The sequence below is a fragment of the Prionailurus viverrinus genome, chromosome A2, assembly GCF_022837055.1.
Source record: "Prionailurus viverrinus isolate Anna chromosome A2, UM_Priviv_1.0, whole genome shotgun sequence".
Classification (NCBI taxonomy): domain Eukaryota; kingdom Metazoa; phylum Chordata; class Mammalia; order Carnivora; family Felidae; genus Prionailurus; species Prionailurus viverrinus.
In genome coordinates, this window is record NC_062562.1 from 2,532,525 (window position 1) to 2,559,408 (window position 26,884).

A 26,884-nucleotide genomic window follows, 5' to 3' on the forward strand; every position below is an offset into this window, starting at 1 on the left:
GCCACTCACTGATGCTGAGGGCCGCTGGCCGGCCGGTGACCTGCCTCAGCTCTGCATCTCTGAGATGCGTCCCTTCCTCCTTAGCCGACGCGCTGCTGAGCGGTGGTTAGGGGCTCTCATCCTGGTTTTGTGAGCCTGGGCGCCCCCCTGCCCTTCTCTGAGCCTCTGCTGCCTGGTCTGTGAAACGGAGGCAGTGATGACCCTTGACGGCTGTTGTCCTGATTCACAGATGATGGAGAGGATTAAGCGAGGCAGTCCACAGCTCGGCTTGGTGCCTGGGGCACAGTGAGGACCATGGAAAGCTTGGGTACTATAGGGGCGCCTGGGGGGCTCAGTCGGTTGGGCGTCCAACTTCGGCTCAGGTTGTGATCTCACAGTTCATGGGTTCGAGCCCCGCGTTGGGCTCTGTGCTGATAGCTTGGAGCTTGGAGCCTGCTTCGGATTCTGTGTCTCCCTCGCTCTCTGCCCCTTCCCTGCTCATTCTCTGTCTCTGTCTCAAAAATAAACCCTAAAAAAAAAAAAAAAAAAAAAAAAAAGCTTGAGTATTATTTAAAATTTTTAACGTTTATTTTATTTTTGAGAGAGAGAGAGAGAGAGAGAGAGACAAAGTGTGAGCAGGGGAGGGGCAGAGAGAGAGGGAGACACAGAATCCGAAGCAGGCTCCAGGCTCTGAGCTATTAGCACAGAGCCCGATGTGGGGCTTGAACCCACGGAGCGTGAGATCGTGACCCAAGCTGAAGTCAGACGTTTAACCGACTGAGCCACCCAGGTGTCCCATTATTTTTAAGCAGGCTTCATGCCCCGTGCAAAACCCAGCACAGGGATCGAACTCACAAGCCCGAGATCAAGACCTGAGCTGAGATCAAAAGTTGGACCCTCAACTGACTGAGCCACCCAGGTGCCCCTTGGGCATTGTTATTATTACAAAAAATTCAATGGTAGTAAAGTACACACAACATAAAATTTACTGTAATTTATCCCAGCCATTTTAAGTGCACAGCTCAGTGGCATTAAGTGTATTCACACTATTGTGCAACCGCCCCCCACCATATGTCTCCAGAACTTTCTCATCTCCCCAAACTGAGACTCTGTCCCCGTGAAACACTGACTCCCCGCCCCCTGCCCCACCCTGGGCTCCTACCATCTACTCTCTGTCCCTGTGGACTGGGCTCCTCTAGGGACCCCGTGAGTGGGATCATGCAGGATTTGTCCCTTTTTGAAAATTTTTAAAAAATTTATCTTTGAGAGAGAGAGACAGAGAGAGAATCCCAAACAGGCTCTGTGCCTTTATCACAGAGTCCGACTTGGGGCTTGAACTCACAAACCTCGAGATCATGCCCTGAGCTGAAATCAAGAGTCGGACGCTTAACTGACTGAGCCACCCAGGCGCCCCAGGACTTGTCCTTTTCGATTGACCTACTTCACTTAGCATAACGTTCTCCGTGTTTATTGATGGTGCATCATGTTTCAGGATTTCCTTTCTCTTTAAGGCTGAGTAATATTCCATTGTATGAATGGACCACACCTGTTCATCAGTTCATCCATCGGTGGACCCTCCAGCTGCTGTGCCAGGGTGTGATCATGGAAAGAGGAAGAGTCTAGAAGGATATTAAAGGTGGACCCAATGGGATTGGTCAAGCGATTGGTTGAGGAATGTGGTTTTAAAATTTTTTTTTTAACGTTTTTATTTATTTTTGAGAGAGAGAGAGAGACAGAGTGCGAGTGGGGGAGAGGCAGAGAGAGAGAGGGAGACACAGAATCTGAACCAGGCTCCAGGCTCCGAGCTGTCAGCACAGAGCCCGATGTCGGGCTTGAACTCACGAACTGTGAGATCATGACCTGAGCCAAAGTCAGACGCTTAACCGGCTGAGCCACCCAGGCGCCCCAGAGGAATGTGGTTTTTAAAAATACGCCCAAAGGGATGCCTGGCTGGCTCAGGCTGTAGAGCATGTGACTCTCCCTCTCCAGGTCATGAGTTCAGGTCCCATGTCGGGTGTAGAGTTTAAAGTAAAAAAAAAAAAAAAAAAAAAGGAGCAAACAAAAAACATCCACAAATGTTTTCTTTTTTTAAGTTTATTTATTTATTGTGAGAGAGTGGGAGAGAGAATCCCAAGCAGGCTCCGCACTGTCAGCATGGAGCCCAACTTGGGATTCAGACTCACAAACCGTGAGATCATGACCTGAGCTGAAATAGAGTCAGGCACTTAGCCAACTGAGCCACCCAAGTGCCCCTCCATAGTGTTTTGACACTCCTTTATTTAAAAAAAAATTTTTTTTTTTTTTAATGTTTATTTTTGAGAGAGAGAGAGAGACATGAGCAGTGAGGGGTCAGAGAGAGAGGGAGACACAGAATCGGAAGCAGGCTCCAGGCTCGGAGCTGTCGGCCCAGAGCCAGACGTGGGGCTCGAACTCACGGATCGTGAGATCATGACCTGAGCTGAAATCAGATGCTTAACCGACTGAGCCCCCCAGGCACCCCGACTGAGCCCCCCAGGCACCCCGACACTCCTTTACAAAAGTGGAGCCTAATTCTCTTCCCTGTGAGTGTGGGCTGGACCGAGTGAGTGGTTTCTTACAAACAAAATATGGCAGAAGCGATTGTGTCCAACACTCTGAGACTCGGTCACAAAAGTCACCGTGGCCTCCCTGCTCTCTCTCAGATCACTCGCTCTGGAGGAAGCCAGCTGCCGTGTTTCGAGAACACCCAAGGAGCCCAGGTGGCGAGGAACTAAAGCCTCCAGCCGAGAGCCATGTGGGCGGGGCTTCCCCGGTCATCACAATTCCGTTTTGAGAGGCTCTCTCTCTGCCTGCCGTGTGGACAATGGACGAAACGGCAGAGGTGAACGTACGCCCCCTTGGGAAGCAGCCACTGCAGTCATCCACGTGAGCACTGATGGTGGCCTGGATTCGGGTGGTGGCAGGGGAGATGGAGAGGAGTGGGCAGGTTAACAGAGTTGCTGAAGAAGTAAAACAAACAGAATTTGGGGGAAGAAGCGACTCCGGTAACTTCATCGACGTGGGAGCTGAGGACGGAACCGGCGGCGCAGGGTGGGGAGAAGGTGACGTGGCAGGTTTGGCTGTGGCCACGTTGAGTCCATGCCCCCCAAATGTCCAAAGGCCTCCATAAATACAGCTACTTGTATGTTAAGAGTAGACTAGGGGCGCCTGGGCGGCTCGGTCGGTGGAGCGGCCGACCTCGGCTCAGGTCACAATCTCACGGGTTTGTGAGTTTGAACCCTGCATCAGGCTCTGTGCCGACACAGCGCGGAGCCTGCCTCTGATTCTCTGTCCCCACCCCCTCTGCACCTCCCCTGCTTGTGCTCTCTCTCTCTCTCTCTCTCTCTCTCAAAAACTGAACATTACAAAAATAATCAGAGTAGCAGACGCGGAGAAATCCTAGGGTACACCAGTGGCTGGAATAAGCAAATTTCAACTTGTTATGTACTTATTGTTATTTGTTGTTTATTCAATAAAGTTTTATTCCTTGCGTTTGCACCAATCAAGCGCGAATCAAGTGTCCTGGGGCAGCTCCCCTCCAAACACTCCTCTGCAAGCAGCTGGCAAAAGGGGAGAGAGAGAACAAGGTTCCTATGGCAAGTTTGTAGCGTGGATCTGGCCCTGAAGTGACTTCCGTCGCTTAACCAGATCAGTCACGGGGCCATTGGCCATGATCGTCTTACCTCCCATTGGCCAGGCCAATCACGTGGCCGCACCTAACTGCAAGGGATACTGGGAAATGTAGTCCAGCCATGTGCCCAGGAGGAAGTAGGAAACCCTGATGGAACGTGAGCCAGTCCTTGCCAGGGTCTTATTATTGTCCCCATCATTTCTGTTATCATTTGCACTTATCGTCTGCAGAAATGACGCGTGACGGTCACCCATATTTCAGGACCCGAGGAGGGTGAGAGGTGCTGCCTGGTATGTCTGGAAGGCTTCCTGAAAGAAGAGGTATGGATGATGTGGCTTTGAAGAAGACAGAAGCCAGAGATCTGAGAAGGGGGAGAAGAATAAGAATCTGGCGTGACATCAGGGAAGTCGTTCCTTCGTTCCTGGCCGCGCGGAGCCTGGTGGGCCAGGGTGAGTGCCAAGGGGACCCAATGGACCGAAGTGCCTGATTTGTGTTCAGAGTCTCCTGGTTGCTTGAGGAAGCAGATTGCCAGATAAGATACAGGACACCCAGTTAAACCGGAATATCAGATAAACAACGCATGATTTTTTTTTAAGCCTGAGTATATCCCAAATACGGCAATGGGACGTACCTATGCTAAACTATTACTGTCCTTCTGGAATTCAAATTTAACGAGGCATCCTGGAGTTTTATTTGCAGGGAGGACAGAATGTGGGGGAGGTCAGGTGCTGGTGACTGATGGTCATGGATGTGACATGGGCCCGATGTGCAGGCCATATGCCCGGAGGACTTTGACGTCTGCCCTGAGAGGGGTAGCCCTGAGAGGCTGTGAGTGTAGGAGGGACAGGCCCTGACTTGGGTAAGGGGCCCTCAGACCCAACCCCGGGACTTGGCAGCCACCTGCCCCCATGGATTTCCCCAGCCTAGGGCCTTTCCCCTTCAGCAGGGCTGACATTTGGGGCCAGATCATTCTTTTTTTTTTTTTTTTTAAGTTTTTATTTAAATTTCACTTAGTTAACATACAGTGTGACATGAGTTTCAGGTGCACAGGGTAGTGATTCCACACTCGAGTACATCACCCAGTGCTCATCACGACAAACGCACTCCTTCGTCCCCATCACCTATCTCACCCATCCCCCCACCCCTACCCCCTGGTAATCAGCAGTTTGTTGTCTGTAGTTAAGAGTCTGTTGGGGCCAGATTTTCTTGATTGTGGGGGCAACCCCCGTTCACTAGGGATGTTGAGCCGCATTCCTGACCCCCGCCCACTCAACGCCGGGAGCACTCGTAGTCATGACAACCACAAATGCCCCCAGACCTCGCCCAGTGTCCCCTGGGGGCAGAGCCACGCTGGGTGAGACTCCCTGGGTTAGGGGATTCCATTGACCTCCAGGAGACTCTGCATCCCATAATCATCTGACCTACTGAGGTCCTGGGATACCGCACACATTTATACGCACGCATCAAGGGGCACCTGGGTGGCTCAAGGGACACCTGGGTGGCTCAGTCGGTTAAAGTGTCCAACGCTTGGTTTCAGCTCAGGTCACGATCTCATGGTTCGTGGGTTCGAGCCCCGCATTGGGCTCTGTGCTGACGGTGAGGAGCGTGCTTGGGACTCTGTCTCCCTCTCTCTGCTCCTCCCCTGCTCTCTCTCTCTCTCTCTCTCTTTCTCTGTCAATAAATAAATTAATTAATAAGTAAACATTTAAATACACACAACAAGCGGGAGGGAGAGAGGAGGTAACTCACAAACACTGGAGGGGTCACCCTGATTTGCACCGCCTGACCCATCGGGGATTTATTCTGGTGTCCAGTGTGAGCTACGGATGAAACTCAATTTTACGCCCAAATGATGAACGCAAGGTTTCTCCCCCTTGGCACTGTGGACCGTTGGGGCTGGGTCATCCTCTGGGGTGAGGCCATCCTGGGCATTGCAGGACAATGAGCTGCATCTCTGGCCCCCATTCCCCCCCCCCCCCCCCGCCATGCTCGGAGTAGCCCCTGTTCCCCTCCTTGGGGACAGCCCTTACGACTGCTGGTTGCCCAGAGGGCTGAACCACCCCAGCCGCGGACCCCAGGTCTAGGCACTCTAAGAGCCCAGCAAGGAAATGGGTCTGGAGCGCCAACCGGGGCGGGGACGACTGCCAAGTCTTGTCCCTTCCCCTGGTCTTCTCCTGGCCATCGGGAGAAAGCGATACCTAAGTGGCTGCCGTGTGAGAAGGAGGTTCAGGCATGCCCCCCCCCCCATCCACCGTGACTCATCTGAAGCCTGTCTTATGAGACAAAGACAGGGCTGCTCATACCGTCCAATAAAACTTTTAATATTTAGAAGTTTGGGCGCTTAATTCTGGCACTCCTGGCTCACGGGTAACGCCGCCCCCTCCAGCGGCTGGCAGCCGGCGGTATCCACGGGCACACCGGTGACGACGATGGGAACCTTGGCCTTCACGCAGGTCAGGGACCACGGCAGATGGACCGTGCTGACCAGCTCATAGCGGGTGCTCATGATCTCGCCGTCCCGGGTGCTGCTGCTCACGGACAGCACCTGCGGGAGGTTGAGGGTGCTGACGATCTTGGTGGTGTCGAAGGGCGCGATCTGGGTGTCGGCCTCCCGCCGGAGCAGCTCGCTGCTGTCCTCCCGCGACCGCCGCTCCGCCTTGGGGGTGAAGCCCTCGTACCGCACGTGGGCGTAGAGGGCGAAGACGACCGTCTTGATGCGCTTGCCGGTGTGGTTGCCGATCTCCGTGGTGAAGACAATCCCCTCCCCCGGCGCGAAGGTGTTCTTTTCCATGTGGATCTGAAGGCGGATGGTACCCTGGATGCAGCAATTGTACGAGACTTTCTTCTCAGCCTCCACGAACAGAGGGTTCTGGAATTGGGGAGGACGGGCAACCGTGAGGGGTCACGGCCACGGGATCCGCTCGCCTGCCGAACGTTCCTCCACCATAGCTCCTGCAAGCCTGGAACCGCTGGGACTCTCCTGAGGAGGAGGCCCCGAGGTAGGATCTGGAGCCTTGGGGATTTAGCAGCCAAAAGCCTGGCATCGCCTCCCAGCTTCCTTTACTCGATTCCCTTTGCCTTTCCGACTATCAGTTTCCTCCTCTGCAAAAGAAGCCTTTGAAATGCACGAGACCCTGGTTTACCCCCACCTCCATTGCTTACTTGCTGTGTGACCCTGAGTAAGTGGCTTGACTTCTCTGGACCTTGGATTCTTCCTTCCTTCCTTCCTTCCTTCCTTCTTTTTTAATGTTTATTTATTTTTGAGAGGGAGAGAAGACAGAGCGTGAGCAGGGGAGGAGCAGAGAGAGAGGGAGACACAGAATCAGAAGCAGGCTCCAGGCTCTGAGCCGTCAGCACAGAGCCTGACGTGGGGCTCGAACCCATGAACTGTGAGAGTATGACCTGAGTTGAAGTCGGACACTTAACCGACTGAGCCACCCAGGAGCCCCACTTGGTTTCTTCTTTTAATGTTTATTTATTTTTGAGAGAGAGAGAGAGAGCACGCACATGTGAGCAGGGGAGGGGCACACAGAGAGGGGGACAGAGGATCCCAAGCAGTCTCCGTGCTGACTGCAGAGAGCCCGATGTGGGGCTCGAAGTCACAAACCGTGAGATCATGACCTGAGCTGAGGCAGGTGCTCAACCACCTGAGCCACCCAGTCGCCCCTGGTCATTGGATTTCTAGAAGACAGGAGATGTCTTGCCAGAGACCTAGGGTTTACCCAAGTAGTTCAGACTTTAGGAGAAAATATTCCGGGCTCTGAATTACGAAAAGAAAACTGTAGAGTTGAAATTATGTAACGTGTTTCAATAAATGCTTCAAAAGGCAGCCATTCTATCAACTTAGCTGCTGGGTTGCAGATAAAGTCACACGTTATATTTACTGCGTGGCTTGGGTGACGTTTTCCTTTTTATTTGTGAACAATATTCTAAAGGATTCAACGTGATGTGGGGTGGGCTTAGAATAATCGCTCTCCACTTTTGCTGGCTTCTGGTATCTTCTTGCAGAGGAACTTGATACTTTTACGTGTGTGTGTGTGTGTGTGTGTGTGTGTTCCCCTTCAGCATACCAAAAAGACAGAGAGGAAAAAAATCGTGCAAAAAATACTTGCAAACGCCCCTCCCACTCCCCATTAGTCACATCGAGTTGGTCGCTTGAAGCTGGCTCTGATGGGAGTATTTTCAACCAGGGAAGTTGGTAAACATTACACATCAGGGCTGCCCCCGCCCCCAGAGCCTAGCACCCCGCTGCCGCGTTCCCACAACCTGCTTCATCAGCGTTTACAAATTCTCCTGATTTGTTCCAGATTGCTTCTCATTTAAGGAATAAAATACCAGGGGCGCTTGGGTGGCTCAGTCGGTTGAGCACCTGACCCTTGATTTCAGCTCAGGTCACGATTTCACGGTTTGTGGGTTCGTGCCCCGTGTTGGGCTCCGTGCTGAGTGTGAGGCCTGCTTGGAACTCTCTCTCTCTCTCTCTCTCTCTCTCTCTCTCTCTCTCCTGCTTGAGTACACACTCTTTCTCTCTCAAAATAAATTAACAAACTTTAAAAAAAAATTTTTTTTTAACGTTCATTTATGTTTGAGACAGGGAGAGACAGAGCATGAACGGGGGAGGGTCAGAGAGAGAGGGAGGCACAGAATCGGAAACAGGCTCCAGGCTCTGAGCTGTCAGCACAGACAGAGCCCGACGCGGGGCTCGAACTCACGGACTGCAAGATCATGCCCTGAGCCAAAGTCGGCCGCTTAACCGACTGAGCCCCCCAGGCGCCCCTAAATTAACAAACTTAAAGAAATAATAAAAAATTTAAAAATATATCAGTGTCGCACAACTATGTGAATGTATTTGATAGCAATGGTTAAGTGGTAAATTTTATGTATATTTTACCACAATTTAAAACAAAAAAAATTGGGGTACCCAGGTGGCTCTGTCGGTTAAGTGACCGACTTTTGATTTTCGCTCGGGTCCTGATCTCATGGTTCGTGAGTTCAGGCCCCGCATCGGGCTCCACACTGACAGTGTCTCTCTCAAGGTAAACAAATAAACTCCAATAAATAAAATAACAAATAAAACCAAGCTCTAGTTGAGGCCCCCATGGGCCCTTCTCCAATGCCATCCACCCACCCCTGGCCCTCTTCATCCTGAAATGGGGGGTTTATCATATCAGCGGATATTTACTTATTTGTTTATCTTAATTTATTTTTTATTAAAAATTTTTTTTAATGTTTATTTTTTATTTTTGAGACAGAGAGAGACAGAGCATGAACGGGGGAGGGTCAGAGAGAGAGAGGGAGACACAGAATCTGAAGCAGGCTCCAGGCTCTGAGCTGTCAGCACAGAGCCCAATGCAGGGCTCGAACCCACGAACCGTGAGATCATGACCTGAGCCGAAGTCGGACGCCCAACCGACCGAGCCACCCAGGGGCCCCTATCTTAATTTTTTAAAACATTTATTCATTTTTGAGAGAGAGAGACAGTGTGAATGGGGGAAGGGCAGAGAGAGAAAGTGCTGAAGTCAGGCGCTTAACCGACCAAGCTACCCAGGCACCCCATATCTGCAGATTAAAAAAAACCTCAGACACAGAACACCCCACAAAGCAAATATGCAACTGTGAATTAATATCAAGTCAACTCGCTTGTAACCTCCCTCCAAGAAGAAGAAGGAATTTGCTAGTTTTCCCCCAAAGTCCCTCACACTTGCCCAGGCGGCAACCCCACCTGCAAAAGGCAATATCCTGAAGTTCACGGTGATCAGTTTGTTGTACCTACACATTTGTTCTCCTACGACATACACGGAGGGACCTACGCCACATTATTGTCTCAGAAAAAAGTGTGTAAAGAATCACATAGCGGGGCGCCTGGGCAGTTCAACCGATTAAGAGTCCAGCTCTTGGTTTCAGCCCAGGTCATGATTTCACGGTTCATGAGTTCAAGGCCCGCACTGGGCTCTGCGCTGAGAGCACACAGCCTGCTTGGGATTCTCTCCCTCCCTCTTCCCTGCGTTCTCTCTCTCTCTCTCTCTCTCTCTCTCTGTCTGTCTCAAAAATAAATAAATAAACTTAAAAAGTATTTTTTTAGAAAGAATAATGTAACAAGCACAAATGTGTCTTCTAACCAGTGGAAGAAAGGAAACGTTACTGATTTGACTGAAATTGGGTGACTTCTGGGTGTTTTGCCCCATTTTCCCCTCCCCTTCTTTTCCAGACTGGCATCTCTCCGTTTCGTATGAAGTTTTCCTTTCTTTTTTCTTTTCTTTTCTTCTCTTCCCTTCCCTTCTCTTCTCTTCTATTTTTTTTTAGGCAGGCTTCATTCCCAGCACGGGGCTTGAACTCACGACCCTGAAATCAAGACCTGAGCTGATATCAAGAGTCAGATGCTCAACCAACCGAGCCACCCAGGTGCCCCTCACGTCAACTTTCATATTACGTAGAAATGCATCTGCTTGAGGGGGAAGTATACAATCCTGTGTTACATAGTTTAATGCTTTAAATAAATCAAGCTGTCCACGTTCTCCAGCAACTGGCTTTTCTAGCTCAGCGTTCGGGGCTGGAGATGCATTTGTATCAACACACGTGTTGTTCTGCTTTGTTTTCACCATGGCCACTGAGCGGGTCGCAAAATAGTTTATAGTTTATTTCTTCAGGCAGCCCCCCTCTACAAGATGGATGTTTACATAGTTTCTATGTGTTAGGTGTCAGAAAAGGGCTAGAAGGAACATCCAGACATCCCCACGACCTTTCTTCCTGCACTTACACGGGAGAGTTGCTCTCCGCCACCAGCTGGCACACGTTTTCCATAAAGAAACTGGTAATAAATATTTTAGGCTTTGTGGGCCACGTACAGTACCTGTCATATATACTTTCTTCTTCCTCTTTTGTTTTTTAAACCATAACTCATGGTCAAATCGTAGATTTCAGGGGCACCTGGCTGGCTCCTTTGGAAGAGCGTGTCACAAACACATAGATTTTAATATCGTGACAGAGAATACAACCTGTGTTTGCATCTACGTCTAGGTCTGTGAAAGAGGCATCGTGTCATGAACTAATACTTATCCATGACACATGCCTGCTGGTACTTTCTGTTTTACTGTATTCTACTTACTGTATTCCTTTAAAAATGTTCGTCACAGGGGTGCCTGGGTGGCTCGGTCAGTGGAACGTCCGACTTCGGCTCAGGTCGTGATCTCTCGGTTCATGAGTTCGAGCCCCGCGTCGGGCTCTGTGCCGACAGCTCAGAGCCTGGAGCCTGCTTCCGATTCTGTGTCTCCCTCTCTCTCTGCCCCTCCCCCGCTCACCCTCTGTCTCTCTGTCTCAAAAATAAATGAAAATGTTAAAGAATTGAAAAAATATATTCATCGCAACCTTCTGAATTCATTTTCCCGTTATGCTTAGTGGACTTACTTTATTCTATTATTTTGCTTCATATAAAAACAAAATTTATAAAACATTAGCTGGTCGTAACCCACCAGATTAATTTTTTTCTGGTAAATTCTGGAGTCTACCTATTCAAAGCTATTATATTCTGTCCAACACATTGATGTTGTAAAAACAAAGCTTGTTGCAACCCACCACATTTATATTTTCTGACCTATTTTATTCTATTCTTTCATGTTTTAGTATATATTTGAGGGTTGTTTTTTTTTTAAGTTTTTGAGAGAGAGCGAGAGAGAGAGAGAGCAGGCAGGGGAGGGGCAGAGAGAGAAACAATCCTAAGCAGGCTCCGCTGTCAGTGAAGAGTGCGATGTGGGGCTCAAACTCACAAACTGTGAGATCATGACCTGAGCCGAAATCAAGAGTCAGACACTTAACCCACTGAGCCACCGAGGCGCCCTTATTTTTTCATTAAAAAAAAATTAATTGGGGCGCCTGGTTGGCTCAGTCAGTTGAGCGACCGACTTCGGCTCAGGTCATGATCTCACGGTTCGTGAGTTCGAGCCCCGCGTTGGGCTCTGTGCTGAACAGCTCAGAGCCTGGAGCCTGCTTCGGATTCTGTGTCTCCCTCTCTCTCTGCCCCTCCCCAACTCGTGCTCTCTCTCCGCCTCAGAAATAAATAAACATAAAAAAAATTAATCGCCACCCACCAACCATATTTTCTTCATTTCCTATTCTACTTATTTTATTCTCTGTTCTGTTTCTTCTTCTATTTAAAACACACACACACACACACATACACACACACAATGTTTGCAACCCCCCAAAATTGGCTTTTTTCTAATACTTTCCATTTTGGCCTTATGTATTCTTGCATTTTATACAAATGAACTGGCATCCCATTCAATTGATTTTCCAACCCATGAATGGGCGTGGTCTGAGGTTTGGAAAACACCGGTCCAGATAGGATTGCTTTCCCTTGGAGACCTAGGGCTGACCCCTGACCCCAGGTGACCTCACCTCTACCCTCAGCCTCTGACCCCCTGCCTCCTCCTCCCTCTCCGCCTCCCTCTCCTCCAGGAGGCTAATTGCAGGCAGTTTTATTCTAAATCCCTCCAGTCATTCATTCGAAAATTCCTCGCATGCGTTAGAACCCTGCAGGTGTTAAGGAAGTGGCTGCCCTAACTCAAGGCCAAGCCTGTACCTCTGGCCTGTGGCTGAGAGAGGGGCCAAGAAGTACCAGCGATGGCCCAGAGGCCTTCCACGCTAGGTCAGGCAGGGTGGCCAAAGCCCTCTGATACCCAATAATGTTGAGGGTACAAACCCCACGTTGGATTTCCCGGATCTGGGAGTGTCTTAGAGCCCTGCATTCCTTTGGCATAGGTGAGCCTCTGGGGGTGGGGGGTGGGGGGATTCATCCAACCAGTATTTGTTTGCATCGATTTAGTGCCAAGTTCAAGGAAAACCCACAGCAGTTAAGACAAGCCTAGTCCCAGGGCGCCTGGGTGGCTCAGCCAGAGGAGCGTGTGCCTCTTCATCTTGGGATTGTGGGTCCGAGCCCCAGGTTGGGTGTAGAGATTACTTAAATTAAAAAAAAAAAACCTTAAAAAACCTAAAAAAGAAGTAAGACCAGCCCAGTCCCTGCTCTGGTGGGGGGCAGGGGGACGAACGCATAACTGGCACATTGAAAATGAACCAGGTCATTTCCCGTGAGGCTGTGGTGGGATGCAAAATGGCGGGGGGGGGGGGCAGGAGTGAAGGAGAGGTGGGGTGGGGGCTCGCTTAGAGTCAGTGGTTAGGAAACGTCTCTGGGACAAGTTCCTTTTCCAAACGGTACTGACTCCTGGAAGAGGCAACGGGGTCCCATCTTTCAAGACTCTTAAAGGTACAAAGAGTGGAGAGGAGGTGAAGAGATCAGAGCCCTCGAGCCTGGCTAAAGGGAACGGGAAAACAGGCCGCCACCGTGGAAAAACAGGCTGGCGGTTCCTCAAATGTGAAACAGACTCGTCATCTGACCCAGCAACGCCCCTCGAGGTATCAGGCCAAGAGAAACATGCAAAACTTTGTACGACCTGTGCAGTACCTTGACTCTATGCAGCCGAGAGGTGGAGGAGACAACCCAAGTATCCATCAGTGCAGGAATGGATACATGAAATCGGGTCCCATCTGTGCCCTGGAATATTATTCAGCCATAAAAAAGGATACATCACAGACGGGGCCGGCACAAAGGCGAGCGGGTGGGAGATAGCTGACACACAAAGGCTCCGGACCCTACGATTCCATTTTCATGGAATGTCCAGCACTGGCAAACCCAGGGAGAGAGGAAGCCGATGGATTAGTGGTTGCCAGGGGCTGGGGGAGGGGATGTGGGGAGTTTGAGGGGTGACAGCTAAGGGATGTAAGATTTCATTCTGGGGTGAATAGAACGTGCTGTGAACACACCAAAAGTCATTGAATTTGCGCACTGGAGGAGGGCGATTATAAAGTATGTGAAGTGTATCTCAATAAAGCTGTTTTTTTTTTTAAGTGGAAGGGGAAAATGTTTGCTCCTCCCCCCTCCCCAGCTCCCCTCCCAGGGGGGCAGTGGCTGTTTTGTCAGTTTCTCTGGCCTCCTTCCGGAGAGTCGTTTGCTACACCTGCAAGGAAGTATATTTCACGCTCTCACCACCCGCTGCCGCGGGGCTCGGGGTTCTGAGCTTCCCAGCGCTCACGCCACCCCGGGACTGACACGTCCTTGTCCGGTCTTTGTTTCTCTTTAACTTTTCCGTAGAGTGTACCTTGGACAGCACCCTGCCGGTTTCGTTCTCCTAGCAATGAGCATTTAGGCTGATTCCAATTTTTTTTTTTTTTTTTTTTTGCCACCAAAACATCGCTGTAGGAGGTCACGTCACACGTGAAAGAATATCAGAAGGAGAAATTTCTAGAAGGGCAGTGGCTGGGACAAAGTGCATGTTCCCTTTCATTTGGATAGATGCAGCTAAAGTGCCCTCTGTTGGGGTTGCGACAGTTTATTCAGTGACTACGTGGCCTCGGAGCAGAGATCCGAAGGATGAGGAGGAAGGAGAGGAAGATCATATCATAGTGTTCCAGGTGGAAGGCACAGCCCGTGCAAAGGCCCTGGGGCAGGCCCAGGCCTGGAGTGTGGGCCGAACATTGAGGAGGCCCATTTGGCTGGAGCAGAGGGAGCAAAGGGGAGGGAGGGCAGAGGGGAGGGCAGGGTGGGGATGGGGCAGGTCACTCAGGGCCTTGTGGGCAGCAGGGACTTTGGCCTTTACCCTGAATGAGATGGGAGACGGGGAGGGCCGTGGGCAGAGGAAGGTCATCACCTGACTGCCTCTGGCTGCTCTGAGGGCAGACTGGGGTCAAGAATCTGCCTGTACCTGGTTGAGCCCCATCACTGCTCACTGCACCAGAGTGGTAACCTCTGCCCCGGTGCCCCAGCTCCTGCCCTCACCCTGCCCCCTCTTGTCTATCCTCCCCAAAGCAGCTGAAGGGAATGAAATGACGACCGTCTGCCCACCAGGGCTCCCACCTCCATCAGAGGTGGGCCTTGTGCCCCAGGGCCTTTGCACGGACTGCTCCCTCTGCCCGGAACCCTCTACCCCAGATGTTCACATGGCTTTCCCCCTCTTCTCTTTCAATTCTCTGCTAAAATGTCACCTCCTCAAAAGGGCCTCCCTTGACCAGTCTGGTTAAGACAGTACTGAGTAGTCAGAAAAACCCAGTATTTTCATATCCTCAAAACGCATGTGTGATAACTCCCTTTGCTGCTATGATCTTGATTTTAGATCTTCCCACTTACTGGGCACCTCCTGGGTGTGCAGACTTTGTGCTGAACACTCTGCGGTCTTCACAGGCACCCGTCAAGGGAAGTAGTTTTCTTCTCATTGAGCAGATCAGGACAGTCAAGTCACGGCTCTGGGAGCCGGGGTGTTTTGTTTTGTTTTGTTTTTTAATATTTATTTTTGAGAGAGAGAGAGAGGGACAGACAGAGAGCGAGTGGGGGAGGGGTGGGGAGAGAGAGAGAGAGAGAGAGAGAGAGAGAGAGAGAGAATCCTAAGCAGGCTCTGCTCTGTCAGTGCAGAGCCCAAGGCGGAGCCTGAACCCACAAACATGCGAGAGATCGTGACCTGCGCTGAAATCAAGAGTCAGCTGCTCAACCGATCCCCCCCCCCCCGGGGGGGCCCCCTGGGAGGTGTTAATTGCTCAAGGCCACCCAGCTAATAGCATATCTGCCAATGGAATCACAGGCTGGGTCCGACCCAGCACCGACATTTCCAAAGGGAAGGCCAGAGGAGGGCCATAGTTCGCTCAGGGCTGACACAGGGGGCAGATGGTCAAGCGGCCTTGAGCTCAGGCCTGATCATCCCAGGGCTGGTCCACCCCTCCAAGCATCTACCCTTCCTGAGACCCTCCAGGACCATCGCAAGAGGTTGGCTGGGCTCCAGGTGATTCTTGTCACACACATAACAATACTGGAGTTGGCGGCTGGGACAAGATTCTGGGGCACATCCTCCAACCTGCGCCGGGCACTGTGGGAAGTTCGGGATTTACATGAAACATGAAATGGAGGTGGGGGGGGGGGCGGGCTCTGGGATTCCTACCTGGATCTCGAAAACTAAAACGCCAGCCATCTGAGCCACCATGATCTGATAGGAGTCCCCAGGGAAGTTACTTGGCCCAACGTCACTCCACCCACCTTGACTTCTACCTTGACTTCTCTGCACCTGGCCCTCCAGGAACCATCTAGAAAACCTCCTTTGCTTAGCCAGACCAACATCACATGGCCTTTCCTTTCCCAGGGCCAGAGGCCACCCCCTTTCATGCCTCTTTTTGTGGGGGCACCATCTCTGCTGTCTGAGGGCTCAAAGACCCTGGAGAGTCACCGAGCATCCAGACACCTCTTTCACCCGTGGGTCACAGGGAGGTCTCTGCTTAGTCTTGCCTTGTTGCAGGGTCAAGGGCATTGGGGACCACTCATTCTCTGTAGCTCCCCTCACCCCAGCTGTGACAGCCACAAATGTCCCTGGACACCGCCCAGTGCCCCCTGGGGAGGCAGAATTGTCCGGGTTGAGAGCCCCCCCGGCCTTGCGCCTGCCCTGGTTTCTGATTCACCTTTTGTGAACTTGGCCTGGGGAACCATCCGTGCCTTTTCCTTCTCCCTGGTGGGGGCCACCTCTGTCCCCTGCCTTCCCACCTCCCCCTGCCTCCCGTGAGCTTTGAGGACAAGTCCGACCCCTGCTCCTCTCCCATCACTACCTGCAGTGCGTTTTCTTGATGGAAGTCTGAAGTCCCTTGAATCAACAAGTACATTCTCTTCTTTGCTAGAACGTGCTCCCGACCCATGCAGGAGGCTTGCACGGAGTAGGAGACGTGGCCAATTTTGCTGGCAAAGGTAGAAGGAAGCCTGGGAGGTAAGTTGAAATGGAAGTCAAAGGTGTGGCTGCCTGCACTTAACCAATTATCTGAAAGCAAAACACACCAATGCCATCAGAAGGTTCTAGAATCTTTTTTTTTTTTTCCTCCCCCCACTTTTTATTTATTATTTTGCCAAGGGCTTTGTTCTGGGCCTGGCCCGCCCATCCCCGAGCTAGGCTGAGCTCTGTGCTTTTAGGGCTCTGCGTGGTCTACAGATCTCAGGCCTAGGCCTCAGCCGGGCTGGAGGGGGATGGCCCCGGGCGGGTGATGTGGCTGGGGTGGTCACCCCAAGCTACCCACGGGGGTGTGCTCACCGCTACTCTGGATCTGCAAAATTGGAGGTCCCGGCCTCAGACACGCATTCATTCGTTCAACAAACACGTCTTGAGCGCCTACCTGCACCCCCAGTACTGGGCACGACGCGGTGCCTAGAAGGCGCTCGATAAATGTTTGTGAAATAAATGAGTGAATCCACTGAAGGCTTGGGCTCATGCTTTGGAGGGGGAATGCTGGGCGATCAGAAAGGCTGGTATCTGACGCTGGGGGAGGTCTGGGTGCGGACTGTTTGCTTGCAAAAAGTGACACTTATGACGCCCTTCCTGTGTGCCCCATGCTAGTCTAAGCCCTTTGTATACCATTAGGTCACTAAGTCCCCAAAACAATCTTATGAGGCAAGACTTTCTGGCTCCCATTTTCCAGATAGGTTAACTGAGACACGGAGAGGCAACACGGCTGCTGGCCAGTAAGGCCTGGCATGGGGCCGTTCCTGCCCCAGAACCTTCTTTTTCCTTTTTTTAATTAAAAAAATGTTTTTAAAGTTTGTGTATTTTTTGAGAGAGAAGTAGAGTGTGAGCGGGGGAGGGGCAGAGAGAGAGAAAGAGACACAGAATCTAAAGCAGGCTCCAGGCTCCGAGCTGTCAGCGCAGAGCCCGATGCGGGGCTCGAACCCACGAACCACAAGGTCGTGACCTGAGCTGAAGTCAGACACTTAACTGACCGAGCCATCCAGGCGCCCACCCCTACCATTCCGACCCCTAGAAATCTGCACGGCTGGTATCCCTCCCATCGCTCAGTAGTCACCTCTTTGAAGGGACCTCCGTGACCTCCCTATCTAAAACTTTTAAAATTCTAGAATGAAACTTTGTCTAGCTGAGCATTGGCCAAGAGTTGTGGAACACCCGGGAACACCCCCGTGAACACATTTTGGAAAGGACATGTAGCTCCAGGGCAGCTCAGCCTCCCTGGTGTCTGTCCAGACTTTGGATCTGAACCTCGTGGAGTCGGGGCCGAGTTATTCTTTCCCTAGAATGTCTTCCCTGCCCCTCTCTCTTTCCCGGTGACCATAGGACTCCTTATCTTTGTCTCCTCGGAGTTCACTGCTAGAGGGAGATTTATCTGTAAAATCACAAGAAAGATTTTTTTTTACCGGCCTCCCAAAGTGGTCATGGGGCTAAGGATAGCATTTTCCAGGGGAACGACTTTGATAGTTCATTTCGAATAGCTGGGTCCTGCTCGGCTCTTCCTGTCTTGTTATTTTCGCGTTGTGAGTATCTGATGGTCATTGTTATACATAGCCTCCCTCCTGGGGAGGAACCAGGCCTCTGCCCCTGTCTGGTATCCCTGGGGGTTTGTTGATCAACTAACACATGTGTTTACCTTCCAGACCCAGCTTCCTATCATGGCTAGAGTTGGCTGCTGGCTTGGTCCTTACCCTCTACTGGGAATGTCTTCGTCTTGTGCACATAGTCGGCCTTGTTGTTGCAAATAACATCCCTGCTATAATCACGGGATGCCCCGATTTCTTCATTCCACTCCACGTAACCCCTTCCCACGAGCTCCACCTTCACTATGGGGTTCACCAGGGTGCTGTTCAGTATGAGAACCACCTGCCCTTCTATGCTGGAGCCGGCCGGGTAGACCACATCCTTGGGCAACACTAATTCGATCGACTTCACCACAGACATGGGGGGTTGGGGAGGTGGGGGAACATCCTCGCCCCTCCCCCAGGACACTGAGCTCCCCGGTTCCTTTGCCGCGGTGAGGTCACCTGTCTGTGACATCATCCAGCCAGGGTTCTGGGAAGGGGCCTCCAGTGGCCGGGAGGGGAGACGAGGCTGTTGTTCGGGGGGGGGGGGCGGGTGGGACGGCTTGGGAATTCCAAAGTCCTCACTGGTTGGGGAAATGACAACCTGACCACTTTTTCCTAGGAAATAGCAAATGAATACGCAAAAACAGCCACAGACCCTAACATTCCTGCCACACTGGGAACGCCTGTCATCGTGCCAGGAGGCCAGAGGCCTGGGTGGGAAGAGTTCTCACAACACAACATTCCGGTAAGGTAGGCATCATGAGCTCTGCTTAGAGATGGAGAGGAACGAGGAACGAGCCCCAAGGGATTTTCTGCTCTGTCAGATGGCCCCCATGTGCGGTACACGCGCTTCTCAGGGTCCATACGCTGGTTAGGCTCACCCGCTTCCGTTGTCATTTTAATGGCTATTCACCCCAGTCGGAAAAAAATGATGGATATGGCCAGGGTATGAAGTCTGGTGTGTCCCGATCGAAGACGCTTAGAGTGTTGTGTGCTCCACTTTGCACGAACACCCTCTCACGCATCTGACACTTCCCTTTACACCCGTGTCTCCCCCCATCGAATGGGAAAGTCCCTCCAGGGCGGGAGGAACTTTGTGCCCACCCACGTCGGCTTGGCTCCAGGCCTGGTTCAGACAAGAGGGGTGTCAGTAAAAGTTTGTCGAGCGACTTAACGACCTTCAAGAATATATGATTTTGCAAAAAAGGAGACCGGGGCCTTGTGCCCCCCCTAACGGTTTTCTTGGTGCCTGATCTGCGCGTGGGCTGATGCCTAAGTGGGAGGGCCGCTGGAGCACGAGAGGTGCCAGGAAATGTCCGTTCTGCAGACTCCGGCCGGCCTCATTCATGGTCTTTGCTGTGTCTTGCTTTATTTTACACGATGTCTTCTGTAGACATGGCCGTCTTGTCTCCTAAGCGGTTTGTCAGCTCTTGGAGATGCTCGGCTAAAATCAAGGTGTTCTGGGATTCTGGGGGAGACTCTTGCCCTATTCCTTGCCTGTTGACCTCATCATTCCAACCTCTCCTTCCCTGGTCACTTCTCCTCTGACGTGGCCCTTCTGCCACTCTCTTTCACTTATTAGGACCCTTGCGATGATTTGGGGCCAGCCTGCGCAATCTAGAATAACCTCCTTCACCTAAAGACCTTTAATGTAATTTGATCTGCAAACTTCCTTTTGGCATGGAAGCTACCGTATTCACAGGCTCCAGGGATATCTTTGTGGGGGACATGATTCTGTCTGCCACCTGGGGACATAACAGCAGAAGGGACTCTGCTCACTGCCTTCCCATGCCGCTCAAGACACGAAGACCAAAGTCCTCCTGGTGGCCCTTGAGGCCCCAGGTGACACCTCTCTGACCTCATCCCCTCTCTGCCCAGCTACGCTGGCCTCTTGGCTACGCTCCCCCCCACATTTCTAAGCCTTTTCCCGCCTCTGAGCTTGGCCGTGCCTCCTCGACCCATCTGTCCTTGGTTTCTATCTCAGATCGCAGCTCAAATGTCATCTGTTCAGAGAGGCCACCTCTCCACCTCAACCGGAATGTCCTCCCTGCCCACTCCCACATGCCTCTCCAGCCACTGTCCTGGCTTTGCTGCAAATAGAATCTGAAATGATTAGCTTGCTTTATTTATTTATTTATTTATTTATTTGTTGCCTGTCTCTCCAGACAAGAATTTACCCGTCTGGAGACCACCAACGGGGGTCGGCCTTGCCCATTGTTGGGCCCCCCAGCTCTGAACACCGTGTCCAGGCGCTTTGTAGGTGCCCAGCATGGGTCACTGTGTGCCCGCCAAGACTGGCCAGAGCAGAGCAAGCAGGGCGGAGGGGGCAGGGCAGTCCTGCCCGCCTGGACAGCCGGAGAAGGCGGGAAAACGAGGCGGGAAAACCCAGCAAACAAGCCCTGCGGGTGGGGAGCTCCAGCAGGCCCTGACGCCAGGAAATAGAGCTTGGGGCGATCAGGCTGGCCATCGGGGTGCAACCGGTCTCCAGAGGGGCCCCAACATCCCACTGCGGTGTTTAAACATTGATGCCGGCCTTCCTTGCCCTACTGTCAGTGAGTGCCCGTGCCCGGGGAGACGGGCTGTGGGAAAGGAATTAAAAGGTCAGGGGGTCTTTACCCGGGGTCCCTCCCTAGGGCTCCTGAGGGACGCACGTAGTTAGGGGGGCCCAGCTCCCGCCACCGGGCCGGGTTGCACACTGGGCGCGCCCAGCAGAGCGCGCAGGGCTGGGCGGGGCCGTGGCCGGCTGGGCGGAGTGGGGCTGGATCGGGGAGGGGGCGCCCCCCACCCCCTTTCTCGCTTCCCGCCACTGCAGCGGCCAATCACCAGGCAGGCGCCCGCCCCTGGCGCGGCCTCCCGCGGCCCCGCAACTCCCAAACGCCGAGTTTTCGCGGGAAAAAAAATCAGAGCAGCTGGCAGCGCGGCGGGCAGTGGTGGCCGTCCAGGGCGCTCCGGGTTACGGGCAGGTCGGCGCGGGGTCCGGGGCCACATACGCGTCTCCATCGCCATCCCCAGCCGGGCCAGGCGCGCAAGCAGGAGAGCGGATCGGGGCGGCCGGAGAGGTGAGCCTCCGGACGGATCGGGGTGCCAGCCCGGGCCGGGGGGTGGGGGGAAGGGCTCGGTGCACCGGGCGCGGAGACTTTGGAAAACTTTCCCGAGCGGCCCGGGGACGTGCGGCCAGCACGGGCGCACGCGTGCCCCGCGGCGTGGCTGCTGTGCACGCCGTCTCGGGCTCTGCCCCCGCCCCGCCGGCCCTCGGGAGTCGTCCTTGGCAGCCCGGGCGCTGCCCGGGGCGAGGGGGAACGTCCCCAGAGCCCCGCGGGGGTCGCGCCCGCTGGGTGGGGGAGGGCCTGGTGAGCCGCAGGGGAGGATGTCAGGCTCCGCGCCTGCGCGCGGGGCGCCCCGCGATTCAATTGTCGCGCCCGAGCCCGATTTCGCGCGCCCTTAGTTCCCCGGGCGCGCCTGGGCCAATGGGGAGCGAGCGGGGCGGGGCAGCCGGGCGCGGCGGAGCCAATGAGCGAGGCGGCTCAAGTGAAGGGGGGCGGGACTTGGCGCGCGGGGCCCCTCGGCCGGTCCCGGCGGTGGGGGTGGGCGTGGGCTAGTTGGCGTGGCCCGAGCGGACGGGCGGGAGAATAAGAGAGGCTCAGAGTCCGTGGGTCGGAGTGCCGGGAGCGCGAGACTGCCCGCGGGGCCGCGGTGGGGCCGAGGTGAGTCGCGCGGCGCGCGCGGGGGCGGCCGGGACGGGGCGGCCGGTTGCCATGGCCACCGCGGGGCCGGCCGCGTCGCGCGCACGCGCGCGGGGGGGGGGCGCGCGCGCGCGCCAGGGGTCGGGGGCTCGGGGGTTTGGGCGTGGGGGGGATCGTCCCCCTTGGGTCACACTTAGTTGAGTTACTGGGACTTCTGAAGTTCCAACCCGCGCCGGACTTTTGGGTTTTCCCCTTGCGTCAGTATTAATTCAGAGAATGAATGAATGAATGAATGAATGAATGAACGAAGAAATAAACGAACGAACCTGGCCCCTCACCGTTCGGCCGTGTCCTCCTTCCTGCTCCGGACATGATTGTCTTCCCTGTGTGAAAGGCGGAGTGGGTTGGAGTGAGTGGTCCGAGACGCCGATTGCCTTCCCCTAATTTACTCTCCCTCCTCGCCTCTCCGCCCTTGCTGGTCATTAATGCATTAATTCCTTCACTTCCTCTGCCGGGCCCTGGTCAGCTGTGGCTAGTGCGGGGACTCACGCGCCGGGAGGGCGTTGGAGGAGTTTCCTAGTGTCCTCAGGGTGGACAAAGGCCAAGGTGACCTGAGCATGGCACGGTCTGGTGGTGGCAGCAGCAACGGAACTGACCTAGGGGTCCCGCTCTCTCCCCCTCAGCACCAGCAGACGCCATGTGGATCCAGGTTCGCACCATGGACGGCAAGGTGGCCCACACTGTGGACTCGCTGTCCAGGCTGACCAAGGTGGAGGAGCTGAGGAGGAAGATCCAGGGGCTGTTCCGCGTGGAGCCAGGCCTGCAGAGGCTTTTCTACAGGGGCAAGCAGGTAAACCCGCCCCGCCGGCTGCCGCCCGCCCAGCACCTTTGTTCTTGCCTGGTCCAGGCGTGGTACATATACTCTCCCCGCCCCTCGTCCGGTCCCGCTTCACGTCTCCACAGAAACCTCAAATGCCTGAGCCAGGAACAAAGGCTCCACTCGCAGATCGACATACCGGGCAGGAAGCTGGCACTCCAGTCCGTAGCGTGTGGGCTTTTAAGTCTGCCTGCCCGGTTTTGTGAAGCTCCCCTCCCCATGATTTCTAGAGAAAGAAGTTGGAGGTGGCCAATGGAGGACGGGTGAATTTCGAGGAAGAGCCTCGAATCGCTTACTCAGACGCTGGGACGGAGGGGAGCGGGTTTTTTCTTTGAAACACACGCTGCTGGCCCACGGCCTGTACCTGTTTAGAGTTTGACCCCCACAGAATCTGTTTTCTGGAAATCTGGATCCGCTTGTTCAGAGTCCGGAGATGGCGCTCGCTCGCCAGGAATTTCCGCCGCTCTGGGCCCCGCTGTGCGGAGCGAGCGGGACGTTGTGCTTTGCGCGGGTCTGCGGGCCCCGCTTTTCCGTCTCCTTTCTTCTCGCTCTCTCCCTGGGCCCCTGGCGGCGTTTAAAATGGCCACCCTTGCCTTCCCAGCTGCCCACACTTGGGACGCTTTCTCCAGGGGCAGCAGGGGGGGTTTCCGTTTTTGTCGCTGTCTCTGGGGAGATGGCACGTCCTGTGAGTGGGATTTCCCTGGGCGTGGGATAAGATAGCACGACGCCAAGCGCCAGTCCCATCTGCAGGGGCCATCCCAGAGTTGGGTGCGCGGTAGGGACAGCGGTGTAGCGACTGTACGGGATTAAAAGTCTTCAGTTGGGGTGCGCGTGCCTGACTTTGTTGTTGCATTTGAAGTGGGTACTGCCGCCATCTGGTGTCTCGATCGAGAAATCAACACTGCGCCTGGCCCGCCAGGATTTTTGGGGGCTGGGAGGATCCAGCGTGCTTAACACGAAATGAGACCTGATGATTAATTTCTTGGGCTTGTGGTGCCCTTGGGAGACCTTTCACCTCCTTCCTGCGACAGGCAGGATGACTTCAATGTCTTAAGAATCTGAGTTAGCCCGCCCTGCCTGGGGAGGGGAAGCCGGTCCCGCGAACTGGGGGCTTTGACTGTTCGGTGGCCTGCGACTTCGAAAAAAAGGCAGGGGCTGTGAGTGACCTCTGCCGAGGTGCTGTCTTCCGCCTCCAGCAACGGCTCGTTTGTGTGGCATCCAGGCTGACTTCTGTTAGCCACTCAGTCTCTTCGTGGAGCGGAGTTTCTGAGAACCTCCGAAGCAGGTCACGGCGTAATTCAGAGGTGGGCTGGATCCTGTCCTCTCAAGTTTGAATAGCTGTGAGCTTCTCCCAGGTGGCGCATGTTACAGTTGTTACATTTCAAGCCTGCAGAAAAGTCACAAGAGCCATGAACACCTAAGCACCCACCCCTGGGCCTTCCCACGGACGCGTCTCTGCATTTGCGTCTCCATATTCGCGTCGTTGCAGTTTGCTCTGCCCTCCTCTCTGTCCACCAAGCCACTGTGTGTTTTGGAACTCGTTTCAAACTAGGTTGCGGACGCTAGTTCACGCTCTCTCTAAATAGTTGAGCACGCCTGTCATTAGAGTTCAAAATCGGTTTGTGTGTGGTTGTGTGTGTGTGTGGTTGTGTGTGTGTGTGTGTGTGTGTGTGTGTGTGTGTGTGTGTTTTAAGGTGGCATTTGTATACAGTGAGATAGACTCACCAAAAGCAGACGGACCCTTTGCAGTTTTGACAAACGTCTATGGCCACGTAATCAAACCCCCATCACCCTTCGTTCGTAATGTGACATCTGATCCACACACAAGTCCTTACAACTCCTGTGTAAGTTATAAAGCGGGATGCTAACACGAACACCTGCGGGCGTTAGACACGTATGTTGTACCTTTAATTTTCAGGATGTCCGCGATGAGAGACGGGCCCCACTCGGCAGCTTTGTGAGGGAATGTGTCGTCACTTCTGGCTTCCGGATAAGGAAGCCGAGCCTGGAGCGTGATGCAACTTCCCCAAGGATGCGGGGCGAGGCCCTGGCCTGGCTGCCGGGAGGTGTGGACAGCGACCGGGCGGGGGGGGGGGGGCCGGGAGGACGGGGACAAAGGCCTATATAGCAGCACCTCAGTGAGTCAAGTCTGTAAACAGACCAAGCTAACAGGTGATAGAAAGCCGCGCAGTTTCCAGTGGGGGCAAGAGTGCTGTTTTCACAGAATGTTCTAGAGTCTTTGTAATCCTTCCTCGCACCCCCCCCCCCCAAAAAGAAACATGTAGTAGTCCAAGGGCTGCAGTGAGGTTGATTGAGCCGATAAAGCAGAACCTACTTGAGTCTTTCTCCAGGATATGGGAGGGTTTCGTGGCCGGGTTGTTTAGGCTGAATAGGTTGGCGGTTATGTCGCTTGATTGGCGGAAATGCAAGAAGGCGGAATGGGGGCAGGGACTCGGGCGGCAGGCCCAGCCTGGGCAAGGGCGAGAGGCATCTGGCGCCCTTTTTTTTTTTTTTTGGCTGCCCATGAAAGTGACAATGGCTGTCCTTCGTGGTGACTTGAGCTCAGGTGCAGTGCTGTGCTCTTCACATAATCTCCCCACGTTCCCTGCCCAAGGAAGTGGCTGTCGTGCGGCCTGGTGAGAAAGCAAGGGCGGTCATGGCCAGGTCCGGCCGGTTAGCGGTAAAGGTGCAATGAATCCGTGGGCTCTGGGTTTCTCCCCCTCGGCCTTGCTGACGCCGGGGGGGGGGGGGGGGGGGGGGCGGCTCGTTCCCTGCATTTGCCGCCACTTGGGAAGTACTGATTTAGTAGATAATTTACTTTAGGGAAACAGCTAAATCGGCCTCGCGGGCCTCAAAAGCTGTGCTAAGGACAGTCTGAAGGATCAGTCTGAATGGCGCCCTGAGAACGGCCTTGCGAGGGTCATTCGTGTCCTCGCACCCCACCAGCTCAAATTCTCTCTTCCTGAATGCTGTCCCCGATTTCCTGAAGGGCAGAGTCAGAGTCGGGCAGCAGAGTCCTGCCCTTCAGGCTGTTCGAGGCAGGGTCCCCCCCCCCTCCCCCCAGCTCCCAGCTGGAGGGCATTCCCGCTAAGCCAGGTCAGCAAACCCCTTATGTAAATATTTGTCTCTGTGAGGACTGCTCACCCCTGCCCTTGGAGATGGTATGCAAATGAATGGGCGTGTCTCAGGAGAGCCCAATAAAACTTTATTTACAAAAACAGGTGCAGGCTAGACTGTCACACTGGCTGTAGCCTGCCAGTTACACCCCTTCCCGCCTCCATTCGGGGTCCAGGGTTTCTGTCAGGAACAGCATTGCCGCGGAATGTACTAGAACAGGTCCCCTAGGACACCGTGTTGCAGAGAGGTTTTCCCGGGGAGGGGTGTGCAAACTGTGTGGTCTCAGGAGTCCCTTGGACCCTGTTGAAGAGCCCACGGAGCTACTGGTGATGAGGAGGGGTCGTGCGTGGCCTTGAGGTGCTCATCTGCTGTCCTTGCTCTCCCCGCTGAAACGGGGAGCCCTGTCCCCTCTGCCGCATCTGGGCTCCGGCTTCACGTGTTTTCTTCTCTCCCATCTCTGTCCGTGTGTCCTGTCTGCATGTCGGGTTGCTGCAGAGCCTGGAGGCCAAGCAGGGCAGGCAGGTGAGGGGCCAGGGCTGCGCCCCCGGGAAGGGCTGCAGAGCAGTTAGTTTCCTGCTTCCTCCCTCTCCCAGCTCACCCACAGGCCCTGTCAGTGCTCCCTTCCCTCCTCCAGCTGTGGGTCCAGCTGTGGGTCCCTCCCTCTTGGTATGACGCTCAAGGCCCACGGTAAGCCCCTTCTGGCGTCTGTCGCCCCCACGTCTCGCTGAAATGGCTGCTCCGAGCAGACTGAAGAACCACATCTTGTCAAGCCCTGGGGCGTGTATTTCCTGGCCTCTCGCGCCTCTGGGCAGCACCCTGCACCCTGAAAAGTAGCCCTTGAAATTGTCACGAGGGGGCAGAGAGTGGGCAGCAGTGGTAGGCGTGGCAAGTTTTTAATCCCAGTTTCCAACGGGAACCAGCGTGTTTAGATGTCAAATCGTGTACGTGTTTATTTCGCCCTTGCACGGCATGCGTGACCGAAAATTCCAAATGTCCAGGAGGCATACCTGGATTAAAAAAGAAAGACAGTGGTGCCTGGGTGGCTTGGCTGGGTGTCCGAGTCTTGTTGGCTTAGGTCCTGCTCTCACGGTTGTGGGATCGAGCCCCAAGTTAGGCTCTATGCTGTCAGTGTGGAGCCTGCTTGAGATTCTCTCTCTCTCCCTCTCAGCCTCTTTGTCCTGCTTGCTTTTGCTCTCTCTCCC

At 54.0% G+C, this 26,884-nt stretch overlaps 2 protein-coding genes and 1 long non-coding RNA gene across 6 annotated transcripts in view; 2 read left to right on the plus strand and 1 right to left on the minus strand.

Annotated features, from left to right (window-relative positions):
- Nucleotides 1-1,425: 1,425 nt before the first annotated feature.
- LOC125156077 (uncharacterized) lies at nt 1,426-5,196 on the plus strand. 2 transcript variants are annotated; one of them, XR_007148465.1, is made up of 3 exons: nt 1,426-1,615; nt 2,661-2,883; nt 3,859-5,196. It is a non-coding gene; the product is annotated as an uncharacterized LOC125156077 (long non-coding RNA). The 2 variants fall into 2 exon arrangements; XR_007148464.1 differs by having other exon boundaries at nt 3,890-5,196.
- A 470-nt stretch (nt 5,197-5,666) lies between these two features.
- Nucleotides 5,667-18,619, minus strand: ARRDC5 (arrestin domain containing 5). The gene is made up of 3 exons (XM_047841704.1): nt 18,129-18,619; nt 16,259-16,464; nt 5,667-6,497 (listed from the first exon to the last, which is right to left on the minus strand). Exons 1-3 carry the CDS (start codon nt 18,478-18,480, stop codon nt 5,970-5,972), a joined length of 1,086 nt encoding a protein of 361 aa, XP_047697660.1. The 5' UTR covers nt 18,481-18,619; the 3' UTR covers nt 5,667-5,969.
- UHRF1 (ubiquitin like with PHD and ring finger domains 1) overlaps nt 18,615-26,884 on the plus strand; it is a 36,971-nt gene continuing 28,701 nt past the window's right edge. The window contains exons 1-2 of one of the 3 annotated variants that reach the window (XM_047841690.1): nt 18,615-18,755; nt 22,372-22,538. In XM_047841690.1, the coding sequence (XP_047697646.1) occupies nt 22,386-22,538 (153 nt within the window). In that variant the 5' untranslated portion in view covers nt 18,615-18,755; nt 22,372-22,385. Of the gene's footprint in view, nt 18,756-20,868; nt 21,065-21,587; nt 21,710-22,371; nt 22,539-26,884 lie in introns of those variants that run through there. The other 2 variants (XM_047841683.1, XM_047841698.1) reach the window with 2 other exon arrangements.